The sequence below is a fragment of the Odontomachus brunneus genome, unplaced genomic scaffold, assembly GCF_010583005.1.
Source record: "Odontomachus brunneus isolate Ranch 3 - 2012 unplaced genomic scaffold, Obru_v1 Obru_scaffold_023, whole genome shotgun sequence".
NCBI lineage: Eukaryota > Metazoa > Arthropoda > Insecta > Hymenoptera > Formicidae > Odontomachus > Odontomachus brunneus.
This window is the reverse complement of record NW_022639473.1, coordinates 2309756-2322765: the sequence shown is the minus strand read 5'-3', so window position 1 is coordinate 2322765 and position 13010 is coordinate 2309756. Positions and strand designations below refer to the sequence as shown.

At 45.4% G+C, this 13010-nt stretch overlaps 1 protein-coding gene across 1 annotated transcript in view; it reads left to right on the top strand.

Moving 5' to 3' along the window:
* LOC116842257 (polycomb protein Sfmbt-like) overlaps window positions 1-13010 on the top strand; it is a 69157-nt gene that overhangs the window by 4282 nt on the left and 51865 nt on the right. The window contains exon 2 of the mRNA XM_032811188.1: window positions 2812-2945. Within this exon, the coding sequence (XP_032667079.1) occupies window positions 2813-2945 (133 nt within the window). The 5' untranslated portion in view covers window position 2812. The remainder of the gene's footprint in view (window positions 1-2811; window positions 2946-13010) is intronic.

The window sequence follows — 13010 nt, the reverse complement described above, 5'->3', positions numbered from 1 at the left end:
TACGGAACGCGAGCGAGAAGCGTGCGAGAACCTGGCACGCTCGATATCCTAATGTGCATGCTTTTTCAGCTCCTCTCTCTCTTTCTCCCCCCCCCCCCCCTCTCTCTCTCTCTTTCTCATATCTTATCGAATCGGGAGATGCCGCGGAGATATATGTGCGGTCCTTAGATGGAACGCGAAGGCATTCGGTCCGTATCGTCGAATTCGTAAAATAAAAGTGGAAAGGATAAAAAGCAGATGTTACGACGTGCTCGAGCACGGAACGGTCGAATTCATCGCGCAATATGGATGATCGGGTGATCGATAACGCCGAGTTTTTATTTGCGCAATGCATCGTCGATGAATTAAGATCGAGGGAGAACACACACGGGATGTGCAGCGCGAGACGTCGGACGGAAATAACATCTCGGTTCGAAATAATTTTTTTTTTACGCGCAGATAACCGAACGCCGGAAGATTCTCACTCGGCCAGGAAGCTAAACTCTAGCTCAACAGCTTGGCCCCGGATTTTTCCCTTAGCTCCCATCAGATAAAATTGCAGGAGAAGAAGCTGCTTCTAAAGACCCGAGAGGTAAAAGAACCTCGGGGAAGTACCGCTCGGGAAGCAAGGCCGAAATTAAGAGCCGGGGGTGGTGGTAGTGGTGGTGGTGGTGGTCGCCTTCGCGGTGGGAGAAGTGGTGGAAATATCCCGGTGATAATACTCGAAAATGAGAATATTTCCGGATGATACAAACATGGGGCGAGCATTCGGCCGGTAGACATATAATATCTCGGATATTTCTCCTCTTGACCCCCATCTCTCCCGAAATCACGGCACTTTCGTCGAAGAGATCTTTCACTTCTCCCCGACCCGCGAGGACCATCGATCACGCGTAAGCAAGATAGGACAAAGAACCCATAATCTGACATCGGCGCGCGAAAAGGGGAGGTGACGCGGCGACGGCGAAAGGGGGAAAGAAAAAAACGGGAGATCAGTGGAGGAGGAGTCGGCCAGGGAAGAAAAGTCAGGAAGGAAACGAGGGTAACGAGGGTTGGGAGTCGGAACAGGACGAGAGGGTTTTCATTTAGTCCTGTCGTAAATAAGAACGAAGCAGTTACTCGCGCGGCGTATAAGCGCAGCCAGGAGCGCTAAATTCCGCCTCGTACGCGGGGACTGAAATCTCCGCCGCTAAACGGCCGAGAGATAGTTATTTACGAGATGGCGTAAAGGATAATTGTCCCGGGCGCACGTTTCCACCAAGACGACGGACGACCGCATCCCAGGAATCCAGGATGTACGGTCCAAGTCCGGCGAGACACTTCGCCGGCCGATCCACGGCCGCGTAGTACGTACATTACTCGGAATTGCCGCGAACTTCGCGGCGTTTATACGTAGCTTGACAAATGTATCGATCGGGAAAGGAGGCGGCGAGGAGTGCGCAAAACGACAAAAAAAGGACCGGAAGGAGACATACGGAGAGAGTGGGTACAAGCGCAAGCGAGCAAACTTCTCGCACACGTTAACCAGCTCGCTCGCCGTCGCCACCACTGCCGCCGCCGTCGCCGCTGCTGCCTACGGCAGTTCGTAGACGATTCGGTCCGGGGATGAGCCACCCCCGGAAACCCCCGCGTGGGAAAGCTTCGTTTTCGCGCGATAGGCACGACCGATTAAACGAGACGTTAATCTCTTTACTTTTAGTTTATAGTTTTCAGTCCATGTGTGTGTTATGTGTTTGTGATTAATCGATTCTTTCGATCTTGAGAGAGTTTTCCTTATTACTTTTTCTCTTCTCTGACTTGCGTTTTTCTATCTCGTCGCAGAGGATAGTTGTCGACTGTTAGTATTATATATGTACATATATATACATATATGTGTGTATGTTAATTTTTTTCCCTGCAACTCTGCTCGACAATTTTATTCTAGAGAAATTTTATATTGCGCGGAAAATTAAATAAAATGCTCACTGTCTATTTCCGCGTGTATTTGGGGACTTATCGGATGTCCGACAGTGACAATTACCGTGAGATAGTATGAAGTATGAAGTCCGATAACACGTGACTATAGATAAATACAATGAGACACTCTATGAGATGCAATATATTGATTTTAACCGGACTTTCAAAACTACTTTGACAACACTTTCAAAACAATTACCCCCGAATGCCACCGTTAATAAAAGGATGCTTTGCTTCGCCAAACTTGGCTCTTCCGCGCGTATAGATCAATTTGGTCATAGATAAAACTTTGAAATCTTTACTGAGGAAAATGTAAACCTCTGCGATAATTTCAAAAATATCACTCCGTTGTATTATCCACGACTATGGCCAACACATGCAAATCGCATGTGTTTGAACCGATTCTCTAACTCATATGACACATGTTTGAGTTTTCTGTATTTTCAATATCGTATCGCATTTAACACGAAGCTTTACGTTCTCATATATTTTTAAATAGTCATTATTTGTATTAATACGTAAATTTGCACATCGCTGGCGTAACCCCTGTTAACATTTCATGATTGCGAGTTATTGTTAACGCTACACTCCGATCTGCCTCTTTTAAAATTAATTAATTAATTAATTAATATACGCTCGAAATAATAACGGGAAAGTGTATTGAAACATGCGGGATTTAGTCATGCGTGTCTATCTTACATTAATTATCACCTTTGGAACAATAAATATTGTTTTTACGCGAAATTTCCTCGTATTACATAAAAAAAATCAAAGACACGGGGAGAGAGAGAGAAAGAGAGCAAAAGAGAAAGAATGAAAAAAAAGAGGGTGCAAGCCGTTATTATCGTTGAGTTTCTCTTTTTTTCGCTCTTTCAGAATGAGGGTGGCACGGCTATTACTGTGCTGCGTACTTCTCGAAGACTACAGCACCAATCTTGGCGGAACGGCAATTACCAGTGACGCCATGCGCCAGGACGGCTCCTCGTCCGCGACGAATCCGACGCTATCAGGTACATACCCGTACATACTCATTTGCATATTGCCGGCATCGCGCACCGCCACCATCGCCGCCACCGCCGCCGTCGCTTTCTTTTCGTTTTCCTTTCTGCGCTAGGGCAAACCCGTGGGTTCTCCGCGGGAATTCCACCGTCGGCGTTAATGGCACGTGCCGAGGAACGCGCGCGAACAAATGCCCCGGCGGAAAAAATAAAGGACACTCGTCGCAGCGAGAGCCTTTCAGCCGGGATCCCTCCGAATAAACGTCGGTAAATGATCGAGGGGGTGGGTGCGATCCCTCCGTTGGTTATCTCCCGGCTTAACAAACGCGACGCTTCGCGAAATTATTCGTACACCTAAGTCGCGCCGCGCATAAATTACGATCCGCAGTAACGACGCGAACGTAGAAGATTACCCCTTGTTGCTTCGCCCGATTTGCTAATTGGAGCTAGTCTTACGATAGTCTCCAACTGCAAATAATGCAGCCGGGAGCGTAACAATAAACGAAACGCGAAGGACGTAAAGGACCTCTCGACACATCTTATTCGCGTAATATTACCTATCAGCTGAGTTGATTTCAGGAAACTCTAATATTTTCTACAATCTCCTACGTATATAGACATTCAAATAATCTCCCCCAACTGTCATGAAAACCTGCTCGACGAAACAAGCAATTGGCCGAGAAATGGATAGAGCGAATCTCCAAAGATATATCGAAGGGTGGCTGCTTTCCGAGCGTTTAATCTGAGCGCGCGGATCCTAATTCCGTTTCTTCCGAATCATCAAACTGGCTGCGCCATCTCCAAGATGCGCCGACATGGTTTTTCAATTATTTGATAAGATCGCGTGTTCGATGATCGGGCGTATTTGACCGGCAATAATAGGAGGAGGTTTGCGCCGCGTTGTGTGCCGAGTCGTAAATAAGCCCTGTAACGTCACGTGCTTCCTGCACGAGCGGATACCCCACTCGGCAACGTCTGAAGGGCTTTTTCGCGGAACGTATAAAGCTTTGTGGAAATTCTGAATAATGCATTGTGAAATATTATCTATACGTGGCGGATTTATATACGCGCACCGCGGCGATACACTGTCTGTCTTTCTCAAAAAGCCCGAAGGATGTTTGGCGAAGAGAAGAAGAAATATTTCTCCGCGTGTGAATCTTGTTTCGACACGCGAAAACGCAGCGTCAACAGGGAGTTCGACTAAGCGACAGGCGCGTCGCGCGCAGTAATCCGTTTCTTCACGCGTCGTACAAATACTTGTTTGACAAATTGTATTAAAAAACTCGCTCCCTCCCTTCCTTTCTTTCTCTCTTCTTCTCCTCTTTTCCGAGTCATGTATTTCGTAAAGCGTAATTTCGTATTTCGAGTAAAGCGAGATTCACATTCGTCATTATACGTTCGTATGCTCGTATACTGTTTGTATGATGACAACGCGAAACGCAATCGCGCTTCTAATATTTGCAAACGGCTATATAATTTCGGACGACTAATAAGGCTAAACGACTTTTCACAAATTCCAAAAGCACCATTGTCGTCTCGCCTTTTGACCGGACGCAGTCCCATGCCATTCTTGAGGATCTGCGGAGTACGAGCGTAAACTCGAATGCTCGAATTTAATGGGCAAATATATCATGGGCTTAAAGCGCTCGCGAAATACTTCAAAGAGTGTATAATGACCATGTCGGCGTTGAACGTAGCAACGACGAGTTTGCCATGAGCAAACTCAATCCATGCAAATTTTGTGCCGTTTATTTTTTGCGGGTTGTTCAGAAGTCACGGCTTACACGCTCTCGTCGAATCACCGTCATTTTTTCCCCTCCTTTCGCGGTTTTTGCAGCCGGCGAGAGCGCATTATCGCCGCCGCGATATTTTACGAAGCTAATCGTCAGTGTATTCACAGATACGCGGCCGAGGAATCTATGCATGTCGAGGCGAGTGTATCGTTTCTCTTCTCCCTTTTTTACTTTTTCTTCGATGCACAACGCGCTACGGCGGTAGTGAAAATCGCAGTGTTTTACGGCGAACGAAAGTATAAATTAGCAGACTCTCGCGACTCAAGGAGAAAATCGAAAATATTCGGGAAAAAAGAAAGTGTCCGTGACATTTGCAAGAATTTACGAATATCGTATATTTGCGAATATTTCAATGGATCGTACGCCCGTCAGACAATAATTGAATGTCCGCTCTGGTCTATTTAATCGTTGCATCTTGCATCGCGCCAAACAATTTCAGCCAAACGATTCCTTTTCTTTTCGCCGAGATGATTTCTCCCGGATGGAACTTTCGTCGACTCACCATCGCGCGTATCTTACAGTTCGCTAGCGCCGAAACGCAAAATCACCCCGAAATTCGCGGAGAAGGGAAAACTACACGGAACTTTATTCGAGTGGTCGCGAGACGGGCGAGGTAAACGAGAGCACGAGAAGAATGGAGTCGCGGAGAACGGCTCTCGTTGGGATCGTCGTCGTCGTCGTCGCCGCGTCCGAAGTTGAAGTGGTTCTAACCGGCTCGGCATCGCCAGGTCCATGCCGGTTAGTTCGCCAAGTTTTTCCTTTGAGGATGAAAGATATTAATTAAACTGTCACAGACACGGTAGCGTGCGCGCGCGCATAGGTAGGGCGCGCAGAACCCCTGCCCAACTTTATTTCGCCACTTACAAGTTTACCACTTAGGCAGCGTGCGCGGGCGGGTGGCCACAAGTCATCTTTTTACGGCACTAACGCGTGATATTTATGCGCACGATAGAACGGACGGGATCGCGACGAGGCACGCGAGGACGTGACGTATGCATGCGAAAGGATCGACCAACTTTTCGCCCCGTCGTACGGCGTTGAAACGCAGACAGGCGAGCCGTTCGTATCGCCTTTTTATTTTTCCCCGTTGCTTTTTATTTCGCGTGAAATTAGATTTAATTGAATCTCTCGTAAGATGAAATTGTATTTCCGTTTTCTGGAGACGCGCGAGAAAGGGAGGAAGAGAGAAATACGCGTCGTCTCATTCAACAAACGCGTCTCTCGCCGAAGCCAGCCGGTACACCATTTTATTGACTGGCACTAAATTCTCCCGACCTCTATTCATGTATCTTTGCTCAAGCGCCCAAGAGGAAATGTCTCGGAGCGCATAATAAATGGCTCTGCCTACGTCACTTTTCTTTACTTAACTCTACTTATCTGACACATCCAGACAACTGACGGCGGTTACGTTCAACATTCCAGTAGCCGATAACCAATAGCGTGCGGTAGGTGGAGAAACTGGAGCACCATGTATAAAGATGGGGACGGAATGGACGCTAAAGCGAAATTGGCTAAGGGCAACCCTTTGAACTGGCCCTGTTGCGCCCGTACACGACGCTCTCGTACGTGACAAGTAAAGTTTCGTGCTTGCAAACACACGGAGGAAAATAGAATTCCTACGGCTGGTATGAGAACTTGCTCTCGAGAGAAGTTTGTGCCTCCCCCGGGAATTAACTCTGTGAATCATGAGATTCGGTTTATCGTATTTTTCCGAAAATCAACGACCAAACTTCGCCGGGGAAACGACTCGTTCTCCGGATTAAGCGAGCCCCCTCGCGACGCAACGCGCGATGCTGAAGTGACGGCCCAGTCGATACCGAATGTGTTGATTTCATTCGTACAGTGATTAAGGGATAATGTAATGCAAGTTGCATGGCACTGCTATCGTTCGCTTCGGACTGTGTAACGATCTTATCTATCAAATGACGAGTGGTACGCGCGTGATGTCAGATTCTCGTGTGTAATATACTCGTACGTGTCTGCCTACACGATACGTGACGTCACAATACGTCTGCCTATTCGCGCGGCGATACGTCATACCAGATAGTTCATAATACTGATTCCCGCCGAGCGGAACCGCAAAGCCGTACCGCAATTTTCAGTTAAAAGTCAACTGTGAAACCACACTCGAGCTCTCGAGTTTGCAATGCATTTTAACAATTCGCGGCACCACGAGAAGAAAAGACACGAGGATGTGTAAAAAATATATCACGGGGAAAATTTTATATAAATTTATATTAATTTTTTAGAATTGCCACAAATTTCATATAAATTTATATTAAATTTATATTACATTGAAAAATATTATAGGATTTTATAACCGTCAAACGAATCGATATTTTTGTGCAATGATTCACTATCCTTTTATATCATGTGTGTTTTTAGAAACTGAAATATACTATTAAAATACTCGCTATATTTGTAGTAATATTTGAAATAAATGTTTCTCAGCAAGATAGATTTTCTGATTGTTTATTTCTGAGATACTAAAACATATTGAAAAAACATAATCAAAACGAGTTTGTATAAAAAAAATATATAATATTCTCTCCGTGTACGTATTTTATCTGTTACGATTTTTGCATAAAGATGTAAGACGAGAGTGCGAGTTGAAAGATAATGAACAATTTTATGGGCATCACGGCGAACTTGGATCAATCGCCATTGCGAGTCCGTTTGACGAGTAAATAACGAGGTGAAGCGTATTCCAGCAAATTTTGCGCCGACAGTAAAAGCTGGGTAATGGCGGATTCTTCGAATGCTTGCGACATGCGAAACTCCTGGGAACTCGGAAAGATGAATCCTAACGGTCGACAAAATTCCAGAAATATCACTTCGCGATTGTCACGGAAGCGCGATTAAGACGTGGGATTAAAGTTTCACGTTTAGCGTCACAGGTGCGACGCTACCACGATCCGCGCGAATACTCCGCAGGGAGACCCTTTCGCCGTTGTTGTGTACCATGTAACGTTATACATAGGTAACGCGCGTCCGCACGTATAGCGGGCAAAATGTGTTTCGTTACTATAGTTAACTAAAGCATTTACACAACATATCCGCTCGGATACAGCAGCTCGACCGTCGTCTCGGCCGTGTAGCCCTGCATCTGAGCACTGCTGTTAACGCCAAGGAAGCTTCGAACGTTACGTGTAACACTAAGGACCAAGTGGACATGTATAGAATCCCAATTACGTTCGCGATTATATATGGGCGAAGGTATACATCAACGCCGGGACGTGTGCAATTACGGATACGCAGGGACGCGCATCGCCCCGACGACCATTGAGATCACCGCCGCGGTCAAACCCGACACGGAACTTTTCCCAGCCGGAAATTCACCACCGTCCCGCGGACAAGATGAAGTAGGAGTGACCATGCTCGACTCGTGCGACTTCGACTGGATTTTTAACGTTGGATTACCTGTATTAGCGTAGGCGCTCTCGCGGAGCTTTTGGTGAAATTTGGAAAAATGTTACGAAACCAGCCTTAATTAAGGTGCGGTTCAACAGAAAAAAATTTCGTCAGCCGAGAAATTGGATTTTTAAGCGGCACCTTCCGCAAGATTCCATTTTGCCGTCGCTCCGCACCGGTGTGTTTAGACGTGGCGCTAATTAGTGCACTAATTAGAAAGCTGTTGCGTCGCCAACACGCGAATCCCTATCGTATCGTTTGTAATTAAAAAATAAGCACTCGCGAGAAGGGTCCTGAAAACAGCCACCTTAAACGATCTGGTATAGGGCGCGAGCTTTTCGTTATCCGAAAGTGGATTCTACCGTGGAATCCTTTAATCCTCGGCAACAAGACCCGCCCTGAGTCATCCTTGAAGCGCGACCGTCGATCTTCGTAGCTTGACTTACGGAAACGCGTGCGCGCACATCGGGTGAAAGTGCGCGCGCGACACCTCCGGCGACAACACCCGGATATCCGTTAGCACGGCCGGCGCCGTCGCGCATGTGTTTGTACAGCGTGTGCGCTTAATATTAATATGTGCACGCCTATACGGTGAATGAGGAATAGTTTCAAGCATAGTTTCGCGCTCGCGCTCACGTACTAGTAGTAATCTTCTTACACGTTAAGGACACGCTCCAGTGCGGGCATACGTGCACAGGCTCGTATTAAAGGACGAAGGAGCGTGAGGTGAATTGTGAGTGCGTAATATACGCGTATATGGCCGCTATTTGCGCGCGCGCGCGCGTCCATACACACGCGTCGACATCGTGTGCACGTACGTTTGCACGTCGTGTACACATGTGACGGTACTATCGCCCCCGCGGGTCGAAGTTTTAAACACAATTTCGCGCACACGCGCGCGCTACCGGCGGTTCGCGCTTATAGCCGGGCAATAAAAAATGTTGGCAAATGCGGTCGCATATTTATAGCTCTGTGTCTTCCACGAAATGCCGGTGCGCACACCTCGCCGCCCTGTGCACGGCAGCCGAGCGCGCCACTGCCTTCGCACAACCCCCCGGCCTGGGGAAAATACCGCTCTTCCGTTAATGCTAAAATATTTAATTCTCCGCGCGTCGCGCGAACAAATATCTGACAGTTGTCCGAATTTAATGCAACCGGCAAAACTGCGGCCTTCGTCACGACAAATGACATCGAGCCCACCCGACGCGATCCGCGCGCGCGCGCGCATGCTCGATCCTCTTTGCGCACCACAATGTTGGAAAATACCGATGGTTTTTGCGTTGGACTGCGAGCGATTCGAAACGCGTTTTGCGCGAATCAACTCTAATAATGCGTGGTGCAGGCTTGTTTTCCGGTTAATTTGAAGTAGTTCGCTAACTACTGATACTGAATGCTACAAGTTCTTGATTTTCAGTTAATTTCGAATAGAGCGTGGATATAATATCTAATTCGCTCCAACGCGCGCGCGATACGCTGAATTTTGATTACGTGGACTCAGAGATTGAGATGTGTTTAACGTTAGATGAAAAATTAATGAAAAAGCGGCCCTCCTCTCTGAGGGGAAAGACTGATACGTACGTTCGCGTCTCGCGATAATAATGGTGGAAAGTTATCGTAGGGGCGCAAAGCGTCCGCCACCGCGCGGCGAAATCGACAGAAAATTATACTTCACCTTACTCCCCCTGAGCGTGTGCACAAACAGCGAGCTGTTTGTATTAATTTTCTTTATCGAGTGCTCACTTCTCTCGGAATAATGGATTCAGTTGCATCGCGCCAGCATCGCTCAATGTCGATCGCGTTTTCGCACATGAAAAAGAAAAGCCGCCGTTCGGGAGTGCTCGATCGAGCGCGCTGAACGCTTGTAAATTTCTCGTTGACTCCGGTAAACTTTCCCAACCGTCTTGGGAGTACACATTTCCGCGGCGTATTAACGGACCGACGCGCGCGCGCGCGCGCGACCTGCATTGTACGACCGTGTAATGCGAGCGGCTGCGCCGACTTGCATACGTATCGATGTGTATTGGTATGCGCGTAATGCTCAAGTTCGTACGTACGTACGTACGTGGATACAGGCACGGTATATACGCCGCGTCTCTAGCAGGCGGGAAACCTCCGTGTTCCGCATGTACGATCTTACTAATTTCCGGGATCGAAGCCTGCCCTAAGAGAGTGGGTGGCTGGCTGCCTGGATGGCTGAAGGTAGGAAGGGAACCGAAGCTAGGGAGCCTAAGCGAAGAGAGAGAGAGAGAGAGAGAGAGAGAGAGAGAGAGAGAGAGAACTAGGAACAGCGGGAGAAGGATTCGGCTGGGCGAGGATGGCATGGGCGCGAATTCGATTAATTAAACTTCGAATTCGCGCCGCTTCGCGGAAATGGAATTATCGCGGCGTAGTCGGCGTTGGTGGCAAATGCACTGGTTCGAGGACAGCGAGCTACCACCATCAGAAGGGTGGTTACGTCAGTGCGGGGGTACACTGGCGGTATTTTGGGGGTCGGACGGTGTAACAGCTTGCGTCTCTAACCGTGGAAAGGAAATTGAAAGGGGTAAACGGCGAGTTAGTCTTACAGCCAAGGGTACAGGATGTTCCAAAACTATCTTACAATACTTTAATGACGCATTCCCATCCCTCCTCCTCCTCCTAATGACCGGAACCTAATTAGAACGAAATTCCTAATCCTAGAACGAAAACGCGCGATTTCACTAATAGTACGTTCCGAATTGTACGCTGAGAAAGAGATACTTGATAGTTTATTTCCGGGATATAAAGTTTATATTCACAGAAATAAATTTTACTCCACGGAAGAAAACTTTATTTCACAGAAATAAACTTTATGTCCCACAAATAAATTTTCAAGTACTTTTTTTCAATATATGTGTTCAAGGGCGGCCCGGTTTGAATCAATATTTTTGGCATAATTCAATTTCTCATTTCTTAATGTACGATTGTTCAAATTGTCAGATTATTCATATTTTATCAGATTACTCAAATATTTAGCCTTGCATAAAGCATATAAATAGAATAAAATTGCAACAACAATATAATATCAATAATATATAATCAACAATATATCAATATAATAGTATGTAATACCTCAAATACTAATACTCGTATGTATAACTAACCGAGACCAATGCGATTTACTATTAAGCATGCACTACAAAATATGGCACTCTGTGAGTGTTGAAATTTAACGCTCACCAACCGGTGTTGATATCTCTCGACGTGCAGTTTAGGTCCAGCTAGCTCGTCGATGCATCCGGAACTCCGTAGCGTCGTCCACGTTGATTGCGCTTCACACACTCGCGACGCGATTAATGTTCATATTTCGACGACGTTTAACGAATGGATGGCGGTATCGACGAAAAATTTTGATTTATCACGGGATGGAATATACGACTTTTATTAACAAAAAATGAAGTCGGTGTCTGTGAATTTGTTTGATAGGAATGTTCACCGTCGCGATACGATGAATTCACTTTGGAAATCCCGGCTCGAGGAAAACTTTGGAAATGTACTCGCGGCATGTACACACGGCGAAAATTATAATACTACTAAAACACACGCGACAGTGCATAAATTAAATTTTCTCTGTTAATAATATTTATTTTTTAAAAGGAAGAAGAATGAAAAAGAAAAGTGGCAGTTGGCGTGTCCAGAAGCAGTAATGGAAATTTCAATTTTTGAAACCGACACGCGATAATATCGCGACGATCGCGAAATCAATCGAAACCGCGCGGATAAAGCACTCGAAAGTGGCGTGAACTTTTCACGTATGATGGCTTCGCAATGCTTATGCAAAGATTACTCCGCAATACTTGTGCGAAGATTGCTTCGCAATACTTATGCGAAGACTACCTCGCAATATTTGTGCAAAGATTACTTCGCAATATTTGTGCGAAGATTACTTCGCAATATTTGTGCAAAGGCTACCTCGCAATACTTATGCGAAGATTACTCCGCAATACTTGTGCGAGAATAGCTCGACAATATCTTTGCGAAATTTTTCTTCAAAGTACTATCACGAATTTTATTTAACGAAAGACTTGTACTTAAAGAGCATAATTATGCAAATACAAACGAAAATTAGAAACTAGAATTCACCGTGGTTAGATTTACTGAAATGTAAAAACTCGAATATTAAAAACAGCAAAATTTACTAACGCATATTTACGCGAGTAAAATAATCGCGACTATCGTAAATTATCTATCTCTCAATACTATCAAGACTAATTATCGAGACTAACATAACAACGAGAATGTAAACATGAAAGAAAAAAAAATAAAAACTAGAAGCCACGTTGACCGTCAAATCCACTAATTATATTATGTGTATTATGTCTCAATTATATTAAGAAACTAAAGACCGATGCAATTGTAGAATCTGTTAACACAAGCGAAATTATCTCGAGTTCTGCGTATGACGCTATTCTGAACGCGTGATTGCCTCGCAATACATTTTGTGAAGTCTAACGGCCGATTTCCGCTCGGCCGTGTTCGTGAACAAACATGACAAACATGCCAGAAAATTAAACCGTCGAACGAAGTAATTGTACAAGTCGATAATAATGCATCGCATATTTTAAAGACTATTTCATTAATACAACAAAAACTATCAAGTTTCCAATTATATGATCGAGTGTTACGTGTGAAAGCAGATTTAATGCAATAATATATCCACACTAATTAATCGAATTATAATAAATTATATAATGTATCGAGTATTTTCGCAATCTCGTTTATCTCTCCCTCTTTCTCTCTCGAAACGAGAAAAGCTCATTTCATATTACTATACTTCGTTCATGTTACTTCGTTCAACAGGATCATATTAATAAACATGCAAATCTACGTGTAAATCGCATTGATATATTGATTT